The sequence below is a fragment of the Piliocolobus tephrosceles genome, chromosome 17, assembly GCF_002776525.5.
Source record: "Piliocolobus tephrosceles isolate RC106 chromosome 17, ASM277652v3, whole genome shotgun sequence".
In the NCBI taxonomy this organism is placed as follows: domain Eukaryota; kingdom Metazoa; phylum Chordata; class Mammalia; order Primates; family Cercopithecidae; genus Piliocolobus; species Piliocolobus tephrosceles.
Window position 1 is genome coordinate 72,019,417 of NC_045450.1, and position 23,407 is coordinate 72,042,823.

General features: G+C 50.8%; 1 protein-coding gene, 1 long non-coding RNA gene and 1 other non-coding gene across 8 annotated transcripts in view; 1 reads left to right on the forward strand and 2 right to left on the reverse strand.

Annotated features, from left to right (window-relative positions):
- Nucleotides 1-20,832, reverse strand: part of FBXO31 (F-box protein 31) — a 55,563-nt gene extending 34,731 nt beyond the window's left edge. For 3 of the 6 annotated variants that reach the window (XM_023228985.3, XM_023228984.3, XM_023228983.3), the window contains exon 1: nt 20,635-20,832. Coding sequence is in view for 3 of the 6 variants with exons in the window: in XM_023228980.2 (XP_023084748.1) it covers nt 19,735-20,086 (352 nt within the window). In the remaining 3 variants the exon portion in view is untranslated. Of the gene's footprint in view, nt 1-19,734; nt 20,163-20,634 lie in introns of those variants that run through there. The other 3 variants (XM_023228980.2, XM_023228982.1, XM_023228981.2) reach the window with 3 other exon arrangements.
- LOC111553867 overlaps nt 20,229-23,407 on the forward strand; it is a 7,963-nt gene continuing 4,784 nt past the window's right edge. The window contains exon 1 of the long non-coding RNA XR_002735099.3: nt 20,229-20,909. This is a non-coding gene — a long non-coding RNA (uncharacterized LOC111553867). The remainder of the gene's footprint in view (nt 20,910-23,407) is intronic.
- TRNAM-CAU lies at nt 20,364-20,436 on the reverse strand. Its single transcript has one exon. It is a non-coding gene; the product is annotated as a tRNA-Met (tRNA).

Consider the following 23,407-nt stretch of genomic DNA (forward strand, 5'->3'; position numbering starts at 1 on the left):
CCAGGGAGCTGCTGATCCCGGATCTAGGCCAGGGCTGCCCCGATGGAAACACAATGTGGGCCACAAACAGCATCGACATTTCCTAGCAGCCACATCAAAAAGGGAACAATTAAACAGGTCAAATTCATGGTTATATTTTATTTAACTCAATATAACCAATTATTATCATTTCAACATGTAGTCATTATTGAGTTATCTTTTTTTTTTTAAGAGGTGGGGGGTCTCACTATGTTGCCCAGGCTGTAGTGTAGTGGCTACAGGTAAAACATACACACATGCATACATTGATTGACGGATGGATGGATGGATGGATGGATGGAGTCTCGCTCTGTTACCAGGCTGGAATGCAGTGGTGCAATCTCAGGTCACTGCAACCTCCGTCTCCCAGGTTCAAGTGATTCTCCTGCCTCACCCTCCCGAGTAGCTGGGACTACGGGCGCACACCACCATGCTGGGCTAATTTTTGTATTTTTAGTAGAGATGGGGTTTCAATTCACCATGTTGGCCAGGCTGGTCTCCAACTCCTGACCACAAGTGATCTGGCCTCCCAGAGTGCTAGGCTTACAGGCGTGAGCCACTGTGCATGGCCAGAGTTTAAACATTTACTTATCAATTACTTTGTTGTTATGACCAGGGGAGTCAGGGACCCCTGTCATCACTGCAAACAGGTCTGGGGACCAGGACCTTTGTCTTCCCCTTCAGTCAGGGCCAGGGATGAGGAGCTGAGATGCAGCATGAAGCAGCCCAGGGGCTGCTCTGACAACCATCCAGGCTGACTCCTGCTAATAATGACAGAGAAAAAACCTACACCAGGTGGGAGTTAAAAATAAAACAAAAGCCGGATGTGGTGGCTCACGCCTGTAATCCCACCACTTTGGGAGGCTGAGGTGGGCGGATCACCTGAGGTCGGGGGTTCGAGACCAGCCTGATCATCATGGAGAAACCCCATCTCTACTGAAAATACAAAATTAGCCGGGCATAGCGGTGCATGCCTGTTATCCCAGCTACTCGGGAGGCTGAGGCAGGAGAATCGCTTGAACCCGGGAGGTGGAGGTTGTGGTGAGCCGAGATCATGCCACTGCACTCCAGCCTGGGCAACAAAAGGAAGACTCTGCCTCAAAAAAAAAAAAAAAAAAAAAACCAACACCGGCTCCTCTCCTTTGCCTCATGGTCTATGGGCCTCCTGGGTGACTTGGGGCGTCTGACGCTTGCCTGCCAAGCAGGACCAAGGACTGGTAAGAATTTCTTCAGTGAAAATTTGTCAATGATAGAATAATAATGAGGAAAATTCTGCAACTGCCTCCAGAGAATTTTGTTTTAGACGAGCTCTCCAATTGTCCAAGGTGACTGGCTAGAATGGCAGGAATAAATAGGTTTTTAAGGAAAATGTCTTGCTACATGGTGAAGTGCTACAGGGAAATCAAAGAATGATCAGAGAAATGCACAGGGACTCTGTGAGAGTCTGCTGAGAGGGACTCTCAGCAAAACCAACACTGAGCTGTGGATAAAAAAGGCAAATGATAAAAAAAGACAGTCTGTGCTACAAATAACGGGAGCAGCGTCTTCGTTTTTCATCTGTAAGTTAAAGGAACTGGACCGGATCATCTGTAAACTCCCCCCTTCCAAGCTGTCAACAGCCTACGATTATCTAGTTGGAGAAAAAAGAATATTCACCAGCAAATGTTTACAAATGGGAGGGGGAAGGGGACAGGTGCTGACGCAGAGCAAGGACGGGGAGGGCAGGGCTGGCGGGGTGAGAGCTGTGGCCGCAGGCTGGCAGCCGCCCCACCTCCTGTTCCATTACAATCTTATTTCGGTTATGTTGATACAACACAGACTGTCCTTCCAAGTGATCACAGGAGTCCAGTTATTTCTGTCAAGTCAGCCAACCAGGAAGGGGCTGCAGACAAAGTGCGGCAACAGGGATTCCACCAGGCCGTGGAGCTCATCCCGCAAGGCGCCTCACCACACAGGAGGGCTGACCCCAGGGAAACGTGTCACCAGGACACAGCTCGAAGCTCAAAATGGGCCTGTGTGCTCTGTGCAGCTGCTAGACTCTGCCCTGAAGAATCACAGGGCACCTAGTGAGCACTGAAGCCGCCGAGAGGCCCTGGATGGCCAGGTGTGCAGTGGGGCGGCACAGGGCGTGCACCAGGACGCAGCCAGCCCGAGGCCAGTTCACGCTGACTCCTCTCCATTACCAGAAGTCCAGGGAGCACCTGTCAGTGTGGAAGTCAGAATGCTCAGGCCAAATACCGAGATCAACTAACTATTCAGGTTGAACCAGAGGCCTGGGCGGGGACTTCTAACTGCCCACCCATCAGACTGAGGGACACATCACCCCAGGCCACAGCCCTCCAGAATGCAGTACAACCACTAGTTATGACTTCTCAGCTACAGTGATCCCTGGGAGGAACTCCCACAACTAGCACCATCATTTAGTTTCACTTCGCAGATTACAAAACATTTTACCTGGTGGCTTATGCCTATAATCTCAGCACTTTGCGAGGCCAGGGCAGGCAGATTACCTGAGCTCAGGAGTTCGAGACCAGCCTGGGCAACATGGCGAGAGCCCATCTCTACAAAGAATACAAAAATTAGCCAGGCATTGTGGCACACGCCTATGGTCCCCGCTACTCAGGAGGCTGAGGTGGGAAGATCATCTGAGTCCAGGAGGTGGAGGCTGCAGTGGGCCAAGATAATACCACTGCAATCCAGCCTGAGTGACAGAGCGAGACCCCATCTCTTAAATATATAGATCTATAGATATATCAGGCCGACCACCCAATAATTACAGCATTTTCTGTGAGGATATAAAGGTCTTTGCAGTGATGACAGAAAGAGAAAACCAATTTGCTTTAAGGCGAGATTCAAACTAGGAGTAGAGGGAGGTAAACAGAGGCAGGTGGAATGAATCTCTGGGCCAGGCCAAGGGGTCAGGACTTCTGCTGCAGGCGGAGGGGAGCCTCAAAAGGCTCCTCCGCAGGGGCAGTGGGCTCCCTGGCAAGGCAGTGGCTCTCAACCCCTCAAACCAACCCCACTCCTTAAAACAAATACTTACTAACACCTCCTAGATCCTCATGAAAGCAAAGAAACGATTCTATACACAATTGTAAACAATTAACATTGCCCTAATTGTAACAGGAAGGAATACAGAAATCCATCAAGGTGCGTTTTGCCATGTGATGCTCAGGTAAGACTTCAGCAGAGCCTGGCTGCTCCGGGCGTGGTCCGAGGACCTGCAGCACAGCATCCCTGGGAGCCCAAAAGGGAGTCCCAGGCCCCACCCAGACCCACTGAATCACCATCAGCATCTCAGCAAGATACTTGGGATGGCTGGAGGAGCCCTGCACAGGCTGCTAACATCTCTGCCCATGCAGCCCACCATATTCAGCGCTGCCATGGCAACATGCCTTTCCAAACAGCTTCCGGGAAAGTTCTGAGCAAAATACAGTTTTCTCTTAGTTGACAGTATATGAAAAAACCGTATGAAAAACACTGGGTGTAGGCCGGGCATGGTGGTTCACACCTGTAATCCCAGCACCTTGGGAGGCGGGGCAGATCACTTGAGGTCAGGAGTTCAAGAACAGCCTGGTCAACATGGTGAAACCCCGTCTCTACTGAAAATACAAAAATGAGCCGGGTGTGGCGGCGGGAGCCTGTAATCCCAGCTACTCAGGAGGCTGAAGCAAGAGAATCACTTGAATCCAGGAGGTGGAGGTTGCCATGAGTCAAGATTGCGCCACTGCACTCCAGCCTGGGCAACAGTGAGACTCCAACTCAAAAACACAAAACAAAAAACCAATCGGTCAACGTCACCAAAACCAACCAGAGTAGAACAAACTGTCACAGCCCAGAGGAGGCAGAGGAGGCGCGAGGACTAAATGCCACAGGGGCTCCCAGACAGGATTCTGGCACAGGAGAAGGATATGAGTGAAAACTGCAGCAATCTGAATCAAGTGCAGGCGTGGTTAAGGATAACGGATCACTATTGGTCCATTAACTGTGACAAATATGCCATACTAACAGAAAATGCTCACAACTGGGGAAACCAGAGCATATGGGAACTCTCTGCCCTTCCTTGCAATTTTTTAATAAATCCTATAATATTTAGTTTATTTAGGGGGAAAAAAGGCTCCTTAACATAAAACACCTCCTAGGAGGCAACACCCATGGCTATGGTGGCAAGGACCCAGGCAGAGGTGAACAGAGCAGGCAGGATCAGGGCAGAGCAGAGGCCTGGAAACGCCCAGAGTGCGAAGGTCCCTGAGCACTCCAGGTGTGGGAGAGCCAGTAGGGCAGAGCTGGGAGGCAGAGGGAGGCACGGGAGGGTCACCTGGAAACAGCCGGGGAGCAGGACTGGAAAGCCAGCTCCCAGGAAAGGAGTGGGCACACAGATTGCCACTGAGGACAAACGGGAAAATATTTATGTACCACAGTTGCTGGGAAAAAACTGAACAAAAGAGCTCCAGCCAACAGGATCATCCACGATGGGCTGCTACACGGAGAGAGCGGAGGCAGAGGGCAGACAGGCCGGCTGCTGGGAGTGTGATGTACACTCTTCTGCAAAGACAGGGGCACACTTATCTAGGGGCAGATGGAGCACTCTCTGGCGACCTCCAAAATAGCAATGTGGAAAATAAAAAAGAACCAACAAGACGGGCACAAGGGCTCACACTTGTAATCCCAGCACTGTGGGAGGCCGAGGCAGGAGGCTTGCTTGAACTCAGGAGTTCAAGGCCAATCTGAGCAACATAGTGAGACCCCATCTCTATAAAATTTTTTTTAAAAATGAGCCAGGTGCAGTGGCACACCTCTAACACCAGCACTTTGAGAGGTTGATGTGGGAGGATTTCTTGAGCCCAGGAGTTCAAGGTCGCTGTGAGTGACAAGCCACTGCACTCTAGCCTGGGCAACACAGTAAGACCCTGTCTCAAAAAAAAAAAAAGAAAGAAAAAAGAAAAAAAACAGAAAGAAATATGATGTTTGTGAATCCAAAGCAGGGATAAAATACTTGCATGTAACATAGGTTGTCAATCTGAGGGACTGTGGGTTGTCAATATCTCTGCAGATCGCTCACCCTCAGACCAGCTCAGCAGGTCACACTCACTGAAGTCAGGAAGTAACAACCACTGGCCTACCTGCTGTCACTGAGCCGAGCTCCGCACCGCCCCCCGCCCACTGAAGCACATCAAGATTCCCGGGGGGTTCTGCCAGTGTCCTGATAATCAGGTGGCTCTTCCTCTGGCCTACCTGCTCTCACTGAGCCAAGCTCCACACCACCCCTGCAAACCACTGGAGCACATCAAGATTCCCCGGGGGGGCACCACCCCCCCAAACCACTGAAGCACATCGAGATTCCCCGGGACAGGGGGCGGTTCTGCCAGTGTCCTGATGATCAGGTGGCTTTTCCTGAGACCCACCAGTCAGCTGTCACTATTTCCTGACTCTCCATAAATACTCTGTCCTCTTCTCACACAAATGATGCACTTCAAATTCATTAGTTACTGCATAATGAGACTGGAGCTTCAGTTTGCTGTGTGGTTTAAAGGACAGCCCCTTTCCAGGTTCCAGATGCCACTAGTGCACATGACACCTCACTGACAAAGCAGTCTGGACTGAGGGTGCTTCTCCTCTGATACTACGCATTTTCGTAGTTGCCTTAATGCTGCAGGCAAGATGCTCTGATTCCCTGCGCCAATGGCTAGATGGGCGGACACTGGAAAACGCACCCATTTGTGCTTGTTGTTTATGCCGCCTGAAGTCGTAAGCCAGTCCTCTGCAAGCCATCACCACTGTTCCTGGGCAGTTTATCTTTGCTCAGATTGCTGAAGGCTGGTGACTTAGTTTCATGAATTTTCACTGAGCCCAGAGCATCCCCTAACCTGACAGAAACAATGCATTTAGCCTTTTATTAACTGCTTGGACTTCTGAATGAGTCCAAGGTTTTTAGCTAGGATAGCCACATCGACAGAGCCCAGGGCCACCATCATTCTCTGGATACCTCACCAGCAAATGCACTGCTAATACCCAGTAGGAGATGAACTCCAGAACTTGATAAAGCATCCACAAAAATGCCATTACAATTTGGAAGAAAAGCAAAACGATATGCACAGTGCTAATGAATACAACAATCCTTAGTGGGTTTTTCCTGCTGTCACCAAAAGAACCAGATGAGAACAAATGAACCAGATGAGAATAAATGTCATTCTGACCCAACTGCTCCTGTAAGGAATTTTCCACAGGATGAAAAAAGTATTTTAAACCATAGGGGTTAAGAACAATTACACATCCTTTTATGGTTCTACAAACCTTCTCATAAGTCATCAAGGGAAACTGCCCTTAACACAGCTTTCAGGCCAGTGTCCTTTCCAGCAACCACGTACCTTTCCTTCCAGAAAGACTGGCAAGTGCTAACTCCCACCCTGCTGCAGAGATCCAACCCAACTCCAGACGGCCAGCATGACCTGTGCTGCCTACCCACTTCCACGCAACAGGTCCAGTGTTACAAGCTGTTAACGCAGTGTCCTCGCTAAAAGTTTCCTTACTAATCTACTTCCTTTTTTTTTTCTTTTCTTTTTTTTTTTTTTTGCCTTTATAAGAGGAAGTGTTTTTGGAAATTATTTACCTTAATAGTTTCAGAAAGAGGAACAGATAATCTCAGTTCAACATGACTGGCAGTTGGCAAAATCTAGCAAAGCAGCTGTTCTGATTGCTAAGGAATTAATTTAGATGCTTTGTTTTTTGTTTATTTGTCTTTTTGAGACAGTTTCACTCTTGCTGCCCAGGCTGGAGTGCAGTGGCGCCATCTCAGTTCACTGCAACCTCCACCTTCCAAGTTCAAGCAAGTCTCCTGCCTCCGCCTCCCAAGTAGCTGGGATTTCAGGTGCCCGCCACCACACCTGGCCAATTTTTGTATTTTCAGTAGAGACGGGGTTTCACCATGTCTCAAACTCCTGACCTCAAGTGACCTGCCTGCCTTGGCCTCCCAAAGTGCCAGGATTACAGGCGTGAACCACTGCACCCGGCCTTTATTATTTTTCTTTTTTATTTGTTTCACTTGCTCATGTGAGAGGAAATTGTCTGATTGGAATACTTGAAATGACAATCTAGTTTTGTTATCATGGTAAAAATAAACATAAAAGCTACCATTTTACCCACTGTTGACTGTACGGCTCAGGGACACTAAGTACCTTCATATCGCTGTGCGGCCTCCCCCGCCATCCACACGTAGAACCTTTTCACCTTCCCAAACAAACTCTGTCCCCGCTGAGCGGCACCACCACGTGTCCCCAGCCCCTTCCTCGGCACCCACCATCCTGCTTTCTGTCTCTCTGCTGTTGACTACTCCGAGGCGCCTCCTCCGAGTGGAACCATGCCGTACTTGTCCTCTGGTGACTGTTTATTTCACTTAGCATAATGTCCTTCAGCTCTGCGCATCACCAGGATTTCCTTCCTTTTTAAGAAAGGATCGCGTTCCACCCTGCGGGGACCACACCGTGTTCATCCGTTTATTCACGGATGGGCACTCGGGATGCCTCTGCCTTTTGGCTACTGTGAACAAAACTGCTCCGGACAGAGGTGTCAAAATGTCTGAGTCCCTTCCTTTCTTTTTGGGGGGTATATACCCAGAAGGAGAATGGCTAGATCACGAGGTATTTCTAAGTTTAAATTTTTTGGGAACTATAACACTGTTTTCCACAGTGTGACCATTTTTCACAAATTTCTCTTGCTTTTGAGACAGGGTCTCACTTTGTCACCCAGATGACAGAATGAGACTCCGTCTCAAAAATAAATAAGAAACATTTCAAAAAAAAAAAAGCTATTTAAAAGCTGTTTTGCCAAGGGGAACAAAACAGCGCAGTGACCTGACCTGAGTCCAGCTACACTGAAGCTGCATCCTCTTGTGACTCAACTGCCAGGGGTCACCAACCTCTCTCTGCACATGGTCTTCTTGTCCACAGAGCTCATTGCTGAGTGGTGGCCCTCACTGGAAACCCCTTCGCTGCAGCACAGGCCCAAATGGGGCCCGCATCTAGTCCGTCTCTCTGGCGGAAGTGGTTCTGAAGAGCCCTTACTGTCCCCGTCCCACTCTCCCCTCCCTCTCAGGGGGCCGGGGAAGACTCATCTGCTTCATGAGCACCCCCAAACCCTGGGAAGGGAAGATGAAGAGGACTGGAGGTGCACCCTGGCCAGCATGGCCAAGCCCGCACTCAGCACACTGGGACAGGAGGGACAGGGACACACAGAGTCACTATTCTGTGCTCGGCACTGGCACTAGGGGGGACTGCAGTAAGAAGGCACTTGGCATCATCCTCCCAAAAGCACCACTTGAGAAAGGCACCACGCTAAGAGGCCGTCTGGGGCAACTTGGCAGGTGCCTGAGCATGGAGAGAACTTCACCCAGCCCCAGGGCACTCAACACCAGGGACTGCAGTCGGCACTGCAGATTTCAGCTGCAAGGGCTGCGCCAGCCACCAACCCCCAGACCCAGGGGAATAGGAGCCTGTGGGTGGGGATGACTGCAGAGCCAGTGGGGTGACCCCGGGCATGCAGGCGGGGAACCCAAGGGAGAGGGCCCTGTGGGACAGGCAGAGGCAGACGCTGTGGCCCCTGGGACACTGCCGGCCCTCAGCCTCCCTTGAGGAGAGGGAAGCTGGGAGCAGAGGGGGCGGCAAGTGCTGAGGGACCTGCTGGCTGGTGACCTACCCGCTTCACAGTCAGTTTTCCAAATAAAACCAAAAGACACTGATTGGAAAGACTGCGTTTGTGTTTGCGCTAAATTAGGGGATAATTACAATCCGTTGGAAATATGGCTTAAATTCTTCTGCTTCGGAGGCTAAAAAGGAAGTTAAGGCACAGGAAATGAGCTGGCGGTGGCAGAGGGGATGTGCTCCCAGGCTCCAAGAACAGCGCTCCAACTGCGGCCCGGCACTCCCCAACACTCCCAGCTCTGCAGCCACCAGCTTGACTGCATGGAAAACTTGCTGTTTTTAAATAATGCAGCAGATCTGCAAACACTCCAGCGGCCAGTGTCCCCTCAGGACGGAATGGAAAAGCCAAAGCCTGGGCACAGCCCCCAGGCGTCTCCTATCAAACACCAGAGTATGTAGGTGCTAATGAGGTGACCACTGAGCCAGCGTGCCTCCTGCTCAAACAGTCTCATCCCTGCAATGACAATCTCCATGTGGACAGGAGCCTTGAGAAGCCTGGCGCCTCCAGCGAGGACTTACGCCCCTCCTCTGGCACTCACGACAGGCACCCACCGGCCAAGGAGCCCCCTCTCGCTGAGATGCAGTGGTCATCCCCGATACCACTCCTTCCCAAAGGGCACAAACAATCACTCGGTGACGCTGTTCGCGACCCTTCTGCGAGTCTGACTCTACAATCCTATCACCCAGGACCTTCCTGAGGTTTCAGACGCGTCCTCTTCCTCCACGCATGCCGGGAAGGCCTGATGAGTCCTGGCTGATTCTCTCCGTCACCCCGGTGGCCAGGGATGGTGTCGCCGTCAAAGGACGCTGACCCAGAAAGGGGAAAGACGGTAGAGACACACGTGTTTTTTGAGAGGACACTTGTTCCGCTCCAAGATCCCAAGATGTCCTGGGTGTCCATGCCCTTTCCAGTCAGAAAGACAAACCCCAGACCCTCAGATGCATCATGTCATCGCATTACACACTGAATCAGTGAGTGTGCAGCGCCAGGACCTCTAGAAACCAATCAGTTCTCCTGGCCAAGTGGGCAAGGAGCAACCTGTAGCTTGTGCCAACCTCCTATAAGTTAGAATGCCGTAACCGTCTGGGAATGAAGCCCCGCTGGTTTTAGCCTTATTTTACTCCATCTTCAGCCTTATTTTACTCCATCTTAAACAGCCCCTAATGGGCGGGCGCGGTGGCTCACACCTGTAATCCCAGCACTCTGGGAGGCCGAGGCGGGCGGATCACGAGGGCAGGAGATCGAGACCATCCTGGCTCACACGGTGAAACCCCGTCTCTACTAAAAATACAAAAAATTGCTGGGTGAGGTGGCGGGTGCCTGTAGTCCCAGCTACTCTGGGGGCTTAGGCTGGAGAATGGCGTGAACCCAGGAGGCAGAGCTTGCAGTGAGCCGAGATCGCGCCACTGCACTCCAGCCCGGGTGACAGAGCGAGACTCCATCTAAAATATATATATACATATATATACACACACACACACACACACACACACATTCCTGAAGCCAAAGTTTTTTTTTTTTTTTTGAGACGGGGGCTCACTTTGTCTTCCAGGCTAGAGTGCAGCGGTATGAACAAGCTCACTGCAGCCTTGACTTCCTGGGCACAAGCAATCCTCCAGCCTCCCTCAGCCTCCAGAGTAGCTGGGGCTACAGGTGTGCGCCACCACGCCCTAAAGCCAAGTTTTAAACCACTAACTTGCCCCTTTAACTTCTTCCCGAGATGACCCCTCCAGTTTCAGCCATGTTTAACCACAGCCATAGTTCTCATGTTGGGCATCAGCAAATCAAAAGAGAACAGAAATAGCACTTTCTTCTGCATTCAAAAACAACATTAAATACTGGCTTTAAACTTCCCATTTTTATCCCACAGATCAGACAGTACAGATGCTTTTCAACTTGTGACAGGATTACATCCCAATAAACCCACTGTAGATATGAAGGCCAGGCATGGTGGTTCACGCCTGTAATGCCGGCACTTTGGGAGTCCAAGGCAGGAGGTTCCTTTGAAGCTAGGAGTTCCAGACCAGCCTGGGCAACACAGTGAGACCCCATCTCTACAGAAAATACAGAAAATGTGGCCAGGCGTGGTGGCACATGTCTATAGTCCCAACAACTTGACACAGGCTGAGGCAGGAGGATTCCTCGAGCCCAGGAGGTCAAAGTTGCTGTGAGCCATGATCGCACCACTACACTCCAGCCTGAGCAGAGTGGGGCCCTGTCTCAAAAAAAAAAAGGGAGGAAAATGTGGTAAGTTAAAAACGCATTGACTACTTGACTACTCCTAAGCCACGCCACATCACAGCTTAGCTTAGCCCACCTTAAATGAGCCCAGAACACTTAACTTAGCCTACAGCTACGCAAAATCATCGAAAATCACTTTATTGTATAACAAAGCGTTGACTATCTCGTGATTTATTGGGGGCTGCACTGAAAGTGGAAACAGAATTGCTGCATGGGTATGCGCAGCTGTTTCTGCCGAATACGTATCGCTCTCGTGCCAGCCGAACAGGCCTAAGTTCGACTGTCTGTATAGGAAAAGGGTATTTCTAGCGATGATGAAATTTAGACCCACCCTAGGCTTACAATGGACAAAAATGTTGTACAAATATTATTCCACGTAACATTAAAGGATTTGCCATTCATGGAGGAAATGTCAAGCTATGAATTCTAAGCTCAAAACTGGGCACCGTAGGGACCATGCTGGCTAGCGGGCCTCGCTCTCCGGAGTTCAGGGAGGAGTATGCGCCTGAGTCATTCCTGTTTTTAAATGTAATCTTTTGTTACTATTTGAATGCTTTGATTCAGAATGATGCTCTGAATTTCCAAAGCATATCAGCTTTAGGCAGACTTCATGAAGTAGCTCACAAATGAACAGTGCTGGCTGGGCGTGGTGGCTCAAGCCTGTAATCCCAACACTTTGAGAGGCTTTGAGAGGCCGGGGCAGGCAGATCACCTGAGGTCAGGAGTTCAAGCCCAGCCTGGCCAACATAGTGAAACCCTGGCTCTACAAAAAATACAAAAATTAGCTGGGCACGGTGGTGCGCCTTTGTGATCCCAGCTACTTGGGAGGCTGAGGCAGAGAATTGCTTGAACCCGGGAGGTGGGGGTTGCAGTGAGCCGAGATCACGCCACTGCCTTCCAGCCTGGGCAACAGAGTGAGACTCTGTCTCAAATAAGAAATAAATAAATAAATAAATGAACAGTGCCAAAATGGGCTGGCATTTCATAACACATCAACTAAATAGTCAACGACTAACCAAAACAAGCCCAGGCAGGGCCAAAGCAAGAGAGGCAGCCAGCTCCTGCCCCAGCACCCCAGAAAGTCAGGGCTTCCTTAGAGTCCTCAGGCAAGGAGCTGCCGGAGGCCAGGGGGGTGACACATCAGAGAAGGGCCCCGCACCCACCCTGCCAGGCCCTGCAGGCTGGAGTAGGTTTGGTTTTGTCTCCCATCCGGAGAAGGAGCCCTTATTTGTGATCTGCCTGTCCCAGCATCAGAAGTACAGACACGGCTTTCAGTGGGAACTCCCTTCACCTGCCCAAAGAAACACTATTAGAAAAGATTTAACCCACCAGCTCCAAGCTGCCCCTGCCACCACCGTTAGCCTGAGTCACTCCACTTCCTGACATGCAGGGGCCAGAGGCCACAGTAGTATAAAAATAACCAACTTACTATTGCCAACAGTACACTGGAAATCTTCAGCTTCTCACTGACCAAACATATTATAAATAACCACCTCATTTCCAGTTGCCAGGGTATTCCCCTTGCCCCCTACTGCCAAAGCATCCGATCCCTTTAGAAAGAGCCTTAAACACGCAAGCCTCACCCATACCCTAAAGTCAGTCATGGCCCAAAATTCTCTGAAGCATTAAAAGACAGGCAGAGGTTCCCTTTTTCCCACTCCCATTTTTGTTGCTTGTTTTCTGCTCTAGAAAACTTAGTTCTCTTTTTTTTTTTTGAGACAGAGTCTTGCTCTGTCGCCCAGGCTGGAGTGCAGTGGTGTGATCTTGGCTCACTGTAACCTCTGCCTCCAAGGTTCAAGCTATTCTCCTGCCTCAATCTCCCAAGTAGCTGGGATTACAGGCGTGAGCAACCACGCCCAGCTAATTTTTGTATTTTTAGTAGAGACAGGGTTTCACCATGTTGGCCAGGCTGGTCTCGAACTCCTGACCTCAAAAGATCTGAACGTCTTGGCCTCCCAAGGTGCTGGGATTACAGGTATAAGACACCTCACCCGACCCCACTATTAAATTATAGAAAGTATTCAACATCTGTGAAAAGAAGAAAATAAATACAGAAAGCAGACATGTAAACATTGGCTGGTAAACACAGAAATCAGCCTCACTCACCACCCCTCAAGACACTAAAAACTGGAGCCACCTTATACCCCTGCCAGGATGCCAGGTGGGCAAGGACCATGCACCTCCCAGGCAGCCCAAGCTCTGCTCCTGCTCACAAGGCTGGGGCCCGCCCTGTTTCTCACTTGAACTGGCCTGCCCTCGACCTTATCAGCATCCACCATAACCAAATGTGAGGAAAGATGAAGTTTCGGGGCTCAGAGAACTAAGACCAGATCTGTCTCATATATGACTATCCCATCTGTATTTCCAAACACAATGAGACGAACAAAGTAAGACACCTGTAATACCACACAGGCTTGCCCACCGTCTGATGCCTGACCTAAATGAGGTGGAATTAAAGCTGCCACAGTGAACCCGTGAAACCGAAAATCTAGCTGTCTACCATGTTCGTTAACTTTGGGGTGTAAACTGATCACTTAAGCATGGAGTTTGAAATCTATAATTTTGATTAAAGTTGGAGATTTTAGGCTGGGCACGGTGGCTCATGCCAGTAATCCCAGCACTTTGGGAGGCCAAGGCAGGCAGATCACTTGAGCCCAGAAGTTCCAGACCAGCCTGGACAACATGGTAAAAATCTGTCTCTACAAAAAAATACAAAAGTTAGCCAGGCGTGTTGGCACGTGCTATAGTCTCAGCTACTCAGGAGGCGAGGATCACTTACGCCTGAGAAGTCAAGGGCTGTAGTGAGCCGTGATCGCGCCACTACACTCCAACCTGGGTGACATCACGAGGGAGACTCTGTCCCAAAAAAAAGTTGGAAATTTTGCCAAAGTCACTATAAATGAAGTTGAAAAGCAAATGACTGTAAACAATGAGGAAATGTTTTGCAATATATTAAACAGGCCAAATACAGCGGCTCACACCTGTAATCTCAGTACTTTAGGAGGCCTAGATAGGCGGATCACTTGAGTCCAGGAGTTCAAGACCAGCGGGGGCAACACAGTGAGACCCCATCTCTACAAAAAAATTCGCTGGGTGTGGTGGTGCACACCTGTACTCCCAGCTTCTTGGGAGGTTGAGGTGGGAGGATCACTTGAGCCTGGGAGGCTGAGGCTGTAGTGAGCTGTGACTGCACCACTACACTCTAGCCTGGGTGACAGAAGGAGACCCAGTCTCAAAAAAAAAGAAAAGAAAGAAAGAAAAAAAAAAAAACATGTATATGTAAAAAAAATAATAATAAAAAAAAAAAAAGAAGAAATCTAGGCTGGGCACAGTGGCTCACGCCTGTAATCCCAGCACTTTGGGAGCCTGAGGCAGGCAGATTACCTGAGGTTGGGAGTTCAAGACCAGCCTGACCAACATGGAGAAACCCCCGTCTCTACTAAAAACACAAAAAATTAGCCAAGCATGGTGGCGCACACCTGTAATCCCAGTTATTCAGGAAGCTGAGGCAGGAGAACTGCTTGAACCTGGAAGGCAGAGGTCGCGATGAGCCAAGATCGCACCATTGCACTGCAGCCTTGGCAACAAGAGCAAAAACTCCATCTCAAAAAAAAAAAGAAATAAAGGAATCTATCCAGGTTACAGAAATAAAATCCACAAATCAAAGAAACAGTAATAGGAAAAAAGGAGCAAAAATGAAAGATAAACACATAAAATAAATCCAAACGGTCAATATATATTTTTTTTTTTTTGAGACGGAGTCTCGATCTGTCGCCCAGGCTGGAGTGCAGTGGCGCGCTCTCGGCTCACTGCAGGCTCCGCCTCCCGGGTTCACGCCATTCTCCTGCCTCAGCCTCCCAAGTAGCTGGGACTACAGGCGCCCGCCATCTCGCCCGGCTAATTTTTGTGTTTTTTAGTAGAGACGGGGTTTCACCGTGTTAGCCAGGATGGTCTCGATCTCCTGACCTCGTGATCCACCCGTCTCGGCCTCCCAAAGTGCTGGGATTACAGGCTTGAGCCACCGCGCCCGGCCTTCAATATATTTTTTAAATGGGTACCTTCACCAGTTATCAGGCAAATGCAAAATAAAATGCCACAAAATAAAAATGCAAAATAAATGGTCAATAAAATTCACCCAAACTGGCATCTATTTTTAAGGAGGAATCACGGAGAATTCAGCAGAATTACAGAATTCACTGGATTAAATGAGAAGCTTACATGCTGGGAAGACACACAGCAGCTACTGTGCGATACTGCATCCGGGCAGTTAAGTTTCTCCTTCTGTGACTTGCCTGTCCATGGCCTGGTGACAGGTGTACAAAGAAGGGAAATCACTCTGGGAAGCATCTAGCAAAAGTGCTTATCTCACCCCCGCCTACCCCAGCAACACCACTCCTGGATATAATCTTCAGAGAAATGTTCAAATATATATGCATCCAAACATATGAGTGTTCACTGCCACACTGTAACCAGTGAAAAAATAAAAATAAGCAAAAGAACTCTGTGACCACTCAGAGTTATGAACCATCACATACCTTTTTTTTTTTTTTTTGAGATGGAGTCTCACTCTTATACCCCAGGCTGGAGTGCAAAGACGTGATCTTGGCTCACTGCAACCTACACCTCCCAGGTTCAAGCACTTCTCTGCAGGAGATTAGAGTGGTGGGAAAAACTATAGGGAGAGGATGCAAACCTTCTGAAAGGTGGGAAGGTTCTGCAGAGCCCCGCGGGGGAATAGCTGAAGGCAGCTGTACTATAACCCTGAGGCAGAGGGCATGGAGTAGATACAGGGAGTGTGGAGGAATTTATCTTAAACAGGCTTGTTTACTTATGTTGACCAGTAACTGACCTTTGATCATCAGCACATGACATTCCCTGAAAGCGGAGCAATAAATGTTAATTACCTGCAGGCTGTGTTTGCTCCAGGTTTTCCGCATTGTGCCTGCACTGAATAAAAGCAAGCAGCTCTAGCTTCTCGGGGCTGCTCTCTGGCCACTAGAGCCAGGAAGTCACCTAGCTGCTCTTATACTGCATACCTGTGTCTGAGTACTCATTTCATCCATCAGCTAGGGCCTGCGGGACAGACCCGCCAATTCTCTCGCCTTGGCCTCCAGAGCAGCTGGGATTACAGATGCCCACCACCACACCCAGCTAATTTTTGAATTTTTAGTAGAGACAGGGTTTCACCATGTTGGCCAGGCTGGTCTCCAACTCCTAACCTTGGGTAATCTGCCTGCCTTGGCCTCCCAAAGTGCTGGAATTACAGGTGCAAGCCACCGCGCTCGGCCTGCATATCATTTAAAAAGACAGAACTAAACTTAAATGTATTAACATGAATAGAACTTAAAAATACAACTTGGGCCGCTGCACTCCAGCCTGGGTGACAGAGCTGGACTCTGCTCAAAAAAAAAAAAGGCCAGCCACGGGGGCTCACACCTGTAATCCCAACATTTTGGGAAACCAAGGCAGGCAGATCATGAGGTCAGGAGATCAAGACCAGCCTGGCCAACACGGTGAAACCCCATCTCTACTAAAAATACAAAAATTAGCCGGGCATGTCGGTGGGCGCCTGTAGTCCCAACTACTTGGGAGGCTGAGGCAGGAGAATCGCTTGAACTCAGGAGGCAGAGGTTGCAGGGAGTCGAGAACGCACCATTGAACTCCAGCCTGGTGACAGAGCGAGACTCCATCTCAAAAAAAAACAAAAACAAAAAACAAAAAGACAAAGGAACCAAAAGCAAATATGAAAATATGACAAATGATTTAAGTCATTGGGGATGGCTAGAAATATGCTTGGTTTATCATTTTTGTTGCGACAGGCAAGGTCTCACTCTGTCACCCGGACTGGAGTGCAGTAGCCTGATCACAGCTCACTGCAGCCTCAACCGCCCCAGGGTCAGGTGATCCTCCCACGTCAGCCTTCCACAAACATGCACCACCATGCCAGGCTAACTTTTGTATTTTTTGTAGAGATGGGGGTTTCGCCATGTTGCCCAGGCTGGTCTTGAGCTCCTGGGCTCAAGTGATCGGCTGGCCTTGGCCTGCCAAAGTGTGTCTTTAATGTCTCAGAATGAAAATTCTCATGTTAGCAGGTCACCTGGGTGAACAAGATGCTTTCATTCTACATCATGGTGTCTGGTGTCCCAGGACAGCTGCGCTGAGAACCACAGCAGTGGGAAAGAAAGGACTGAAGGGTTCTGTCTGTCTCCAGTGGCTTTCTACATCTCCATTAGGACTTTTCATATTTCTGTTGGCAATTCTAAGAATTTATTCTGAGCTGTAATTCCGGTTTTTCTATGGTATACCTTTGACTTTCTAATTACACAAAAAACTGTCTGTTATCCGTCTGCTGAGCCATATACACCTTACAGTTTCCCAGGCCAACCCCCCAGAGGTCACCACACAGGTCTGGCTGCCTGATGGAAAAACTTCAAACCACAACGACACATTCGTGGTGAATCTGAGTCTTACAGCTACACAAAGTGCAAATCAGAGCAAATGGGTAGACTCTACAGGGAAAGAGAAAATGGAACTGCCTCAATTTTAAATGGAACTCAATTTTAAAATGTAAAAAGAACTTTACTTTCCATGTACATGACAAAAATTTGGTATTACTAATACTCAGTTCTCACAATTTGTAAGACAAAAATAGACACTCTAAGAGAAAAAGACAAAAATAGACACCTTAAGAGAAAAAAAGACCAAAAAAGACACAAATAGGGAATTCGCAAAAAAGCGCAATAAAAATAGCCAAGAATCCACATCTACCAGCTAACATTGGGGTAGAAGGCTTCGCATGCATCACCTCATTCACCCTCCAAGTGCCTGCGGGAGCAGCACTTCCCACTCATGCTCCCAGCAGGACTTGGGAAGGTGAAGGCTTGTCCAGATCTCACAGAAGATAAACGGAGCCTGGGCTGCAGCCCAAGTTGGCTGACTCCAAATCTGGGGCCTTGACCATTAAACAACAAAAATAAAATGACAATCTCTACTGCCCAGGAGGACTTGGAGAAAGGGATCTTCTCATGCAGACCTCCTTGGGGTGCAAACTCAAGGAGCCCGACAACAGGTTGCAAAGGTTTTATCAACGTGCAGTCCTGCAAACCCACAATCCCACTTGAGGAAGCGCACCCTACCCACCGGCCGGAGGGCTCACACCTGTAATCCCAACACTTTGGGAGGCTAAGGCGGGCGAATCATGAGGTCAGGAGTTCGAGACCATCCTGGGCAACACAGAGAAATCCCCGTCTCTACTAAAAATACAAAAATTAGCCAGGCCTGGTGGCACGCGCCTGTAGTCCCAGCTACTCCGAGGCTGAAGCGGGATAATCACTTGAACCTGGGAGGCAGAGAACTGCAGTGAGCCAAGACCGCGCCACTGCACTCCAGCCTGGGTGACAGAGTGAGACTTCGTCTCAAAAAACAAACAAAAAAAAAAAAACACGAAGGAAGTGCACCCTACCAAGACAATCTCAGAAGTTCCCAAGGATACATGTCAGTCTCCTAAATTTCTATAAAATGCACAAAGCAGTCTTCAAAGCACTGTTTATGCATGGAAAAAAATGCAGACTTCAAAGCTTATCAGTGAGGGCAGAGTCTGTGCTATATGCAGGCAGTGAAATACTATGTAGCATTGTTTACACTACACTGTCTCTAATATATATGGTATTATATCCTTTAGGGGAGAACGTACACATGACTCTGAAAGGGTTTTTAAAATGTTAAAGAGTTTATCTTTGACTGCTGGGGTCTCTGATGGTTTTATTCCTTTTGCTGTTCTGCATCGTTCAGATGTTTTCTAATCTGTCCTTTTTACCTAAATACGAGCTGCTTGAACATCAAAGAGCTGTCAACGTTTAAACAGAGAGAGCCTTGAACTCCAGATTAAATACACATCTCCTCCTGTGATCTGTTACATCCAATATTGCTGAAGGCAAAAGTCCAGCCCGCACCGCTGTGATCCATCTGTCTCTCTACGCCCCCACCATCAGGAGCCCCCGACACTGGGCTTCCTCTGCTCCTCTAATTTTTTTTGTTGCTGTTGTTTGAGACAGAGTCTCACTCTGTCGCCCAGGCTGGAGCGCAATGGCCCGTGGCTCAACGCATCCGCCTCAGGGGTTCAAGCTATTCTTCTGCCCCAGCCTTCCGAGGAGCTGGGATTACAGGCGCCCGCTACCACGCACGGCTAATTTTTGAATTTTTTTTAAGTAGAGACGGGGTTTTACCATCTTCGCAAGGATGGTCTCGAAATCCTGACCTCAGGTGATCCGCCCGCCTCGGTCTCCCAAAGTGTTGAGATTACAGCCGTGAAACCGCGCCCGGCCTGCTCCCGATTTCTTCAGGTTCACCTTGTCTCTGGTAGGGGCCAGCGAGGCACCCTCGGCTGGTCTCCAAGGCAGGGGCAGAGGTGGCGGCCCCCAGGCGTCAGCTTAGGCCCGGCCCAGACCAAGGGGGACCCCCGCCCCAGCTCCCGGCATGGCCTCGGCCCCGTGGTGTCCTGCGCATGATGTCTGGGCCTCTTCAATGCCTCCCTGACGCCCTCAACCCCTCCCTGGCCCTATCTGCCTCACCCTGAACCCCCCGGACCCCCCCAACACCCTCAAATACCTCCACGGCTCCCTCAACGTGGCGGCACCGCGGCTGCTCCCCACCCACACCCGAAACACCACATCGCCGGGCCCCGCGCCTATCTGGTGGCCCCGACCCGGGGCCACCGCCACCGCCCCTCCCAGGTCCGAGGCCTCCACCCGGCCGGGACCGCCGCCCCCGCGCGCTCACCCTCGCGGCAACGCCTCCTCCAGATGGTATCGGTGTGCAGGATGCGCCGGAACTTAGTGCAGACCTGGGCCAAGCTGGGTAGGTCGGTGCCCGGCAGCGACGCGAAGATCTCCACCAGCAGCTCGGGCGGCAGCTCTAGCAGCGAGCAGCGCGGGGGCGGCGGCGAGGGGCCCGCGCACAAGCCGCCCCCCACCCCGGCCAGCACGGCCGCGCTCGCCTCGATGCGCTCCTCCTCGGGGTCTGTGTCCGGCTCACTGTCGGCCGCCGCCGTCTCGGCCGGGCCCCGGCGCTGCTGGCGGCGCCGGCATCCGCGCGACGGGCCCACGCCGCAGAGGCGAGCGCACACCGCCATGCCGCCCAGTGACGGCCACTGCCGCCGCCTCTGCGCACGCTCCAGCGCGGCCCCGCCCCGCCGGCGCCGAGCCACGGCCCCACCGCAGAGCCCGCCACGCCCCCTGGAGAGCCCAGCCCCGCCCCTAGCTGGAGCCCCGCCCCGGCCGCACCACCACTTCCCCGCGGGGCGGTGACTTCTGAGACCCCGCGCGGTTGCCATCCCCTCCGGCACGAGGGCGCCTCCCGTGGCGGGCACGGGAAAAGAAAGTGGTGATGGCGGGTGCAAAACGTTAGGCTGCCCCGTGTGAGGATCGAACTCACGACCTTCAGATTATGAGACTGACGCGCTGCCTACTGCGCTAACGAGGCTGCTCCCTCACCCCTCCGCGCCGCGGCCTTTGTGGAGAGAAAAGTCGCCCCCCGTGCCCGTGCGCCCCGCTTCCGGCACCCTAAATTGTGCCCCAACGGTCCGTGAGTAGGAAGATGCGTTTTACAACCTCCAAATACAGAGACAGCAGCCCAAAGGGCGTCTAGAAACCCTTTTGTCCATCGAAACAACGGGCGTACCATCGTGTCCGCCTTACGGTAACCAAAAGGCCCGCGCCGCGAGGCTCTGCAGGGACCTTCGGGGGTCCCGACCTCCCTGCGGAAGCCGCCGGTTGGACTTGGAGGGGCGGCGGCCAGCGCGGCCCAAGAGATCCGGGGATGCGCGCCCAGTCTGGAAAGGGAGGCCCTGCCACGCGGCGCCGCCCAAACGGCGCCAGTTCCTGCAGCTGCCGGAAGCCGCGCACACCCGCTCCAACTGGGCCCCGCCCAGGCCGCGGAGCGGGGTCGTCTCCCAGGTACGCGGGTGGTGACCACGAAGGCGTTCTCTGACCAAGGCAGCCGCGCGTGTCGCCGTGGGCTTGCCTCGGACCCCATCTCTTGGAGGCCCAGGCGGGAGTATAAATCGAGGTCGGGAGCTCGAGACCAGCCTGGGCAACAGAGCGAGACCCCGTCTACAAAACAATCCAAATTTTAAAAAGAGAGGCTGGTGCGAGAGGATCGCTTGATCCCAGGAAGCCGAGGCTGCAGTGACCCGCGATGGCGCCACTGCACTCCAGCCTGGGCAACACACCTTGACCCTGCCTCCAAAAAAAACAAAAAACAAAAGTAGCCACAAATGGCTGGGCGCGGCGGCTCACGTCTGTAATCCCAGCACTGTGAGAGGCGGAGACGGGTGGACCACCTGAGGTCAGGAGTTTGAGACCAGCCTGACCAACATGGTGAAACCCTGTCTCTTAAAAAAAAAAAAAAAAAAAAAAAAAGCCACACAGGCCAGGAGCAGTGGCTCACGCCTGTAATTCTAACATTTTGGGAGGCCGAGGCGGGCAGATTGGTTAAGCCCAGGAGTTGGAGACCAGCCTAAGCACATAGTGAGACGCCCTCATCTCTACAAATAATCTAAAAAATTAGCCGGGCATGGTGGTACCTACTCGGGAGGCAGAGGCAGGAGGATCGCTTGAGCCAGGAGTTGGTGGCTCCAGTGAGCTGTGATCACACCACTGCACTCCAGTCTGGACAACAGGGCAAGACCCTGTCTCAAAAAAAAAGGAAAAACCACCAAGGCCAGGCGCGGTGGCTCACGCCTGTAATCCCAGCACTTTGGGAGGCCTAGGCGGGCGGATCACGAGGGCAGAAGATTGAGACCATCCTGGCCAACCCGGTGAAACCCCGTCTCTACTAAAATATACAAAAAACTAGCCGGGCAAAGGGTGCCTGTAGTCCCAGCTACTCGGGAGGCTGAGGCAGGAGAATGGCGTAAATCCGGGGAGGCAGAGCTTGCAGTGAGCTGAGATCCAGCCACTGCACTCCAGCCTGGGCCACAGAGCGAGACTCCATCTCAAAAAAAAAAAAAAAAAAAAAATCCATACAGATGCGCCTATGTCCAAACCTTGAGCATCTCAGGCCAACACTATTGAAAAATAGTACCTGACTGATTACCCTGGGCTCAGGTTCCTTGTTTTTCACTCCATCCCGCAGTTAGAATGCTCCTCCTTCCAGTGACCATAATAAATAAACTGAAAGCAAACTCTTTTCACAAGGTGGACCCACTTATTCACAAGTATGTCATGGTCCACTGGTCTCGAACTCCTGACCTCAGACGATCCGCCCGCCTTGGCCTCCCAAAGTGCTGGGATTACAGGTATGAGCCAGGAGCCATCACACCTAGCCTAGTTGGAAATATTATACTATTAATAGTTGTAGCCACAGACACAGCATAGTGCTTGGTACATAGTAGTTGCATAATTAATTTATCATTGTTGGATGAATCAGTGACAACCACAAACATCTTATTCAGTGCGTATATTGTGTGACTTTACTGGTATTATTTACTGCTACCAATTTTTTTTTTTTTTTTTTTGCAGGAGTCTCACTCTGTTGCCAGGCTGGAGTGCAGTGGCGTGATCTTGACTCACTGCAACCTCCAACTCCCGAGTTCAAGCGATTCTCCTGCCTCAGCCTCCCAAGTACATGGGACTACAGGCACCCGCCACCACGCCCAGCTAATTTTTTGTATAAATATAAATATTTCCTCACTGGTAAGATAAACACTACAGATAAAACAAAAGTTTTTGTTGATCACCATTCAATCCCCTCACATCCTTCGGGATAATCACTGTGAGCGATCTGGAATATTCTCTTGCTGAACATAAGCTCCAAATAGATCTTCAGAAATATATTTATAGATGTGTGTCTTTTTAAAAAGTCGGCTGGGCGTGGTAGCTCATGCCTATAATCCGGGCACTGCGGGAGGCGGAGGTGGGCGGATCACCTGAGGTCAGGAGTTCGAGACTAGCCTGGCCAACACGGTGAAAATCCATCTCTACTAAAAATACAAAAATTAGCTGGACATGGTGGTGTGCACCTGTAATCCCACCTACTCAGGAGGCTGAGGCAGGTGAATCACTTGAACCCAGGAGGCAGAGGTTGCAGTGAGTTGAAATCATGCCACTGCACTCCAGCCTGGATGATAGAGCAAGACTCCATCTCAAAAAAAAAAAAAAAGGCCAGGCACGATGGCTCACGCCTGTAATCCCAGCACTTTGGCAGGTCGAGGCGGGCGGATCATGAGGTCAGGAGATCGAGACCATCCTGGCTAACACGGTGAAACCCCGTCTCTACTAAAACTACAAAAATTAGCCAGACGTGGTGGTGGGCGCCTGTAGTCCCAGCTACTCAGGAGACTGAGGCAGGAGAATGGTGTGAGCCCGGGAGGTGGAGCTTGCAGTGAGCCAAGATCATGCAACTGCACTCCAGCCTGGGCAACAGAGTGTTTGGATGAACCGAGGCAAGATGG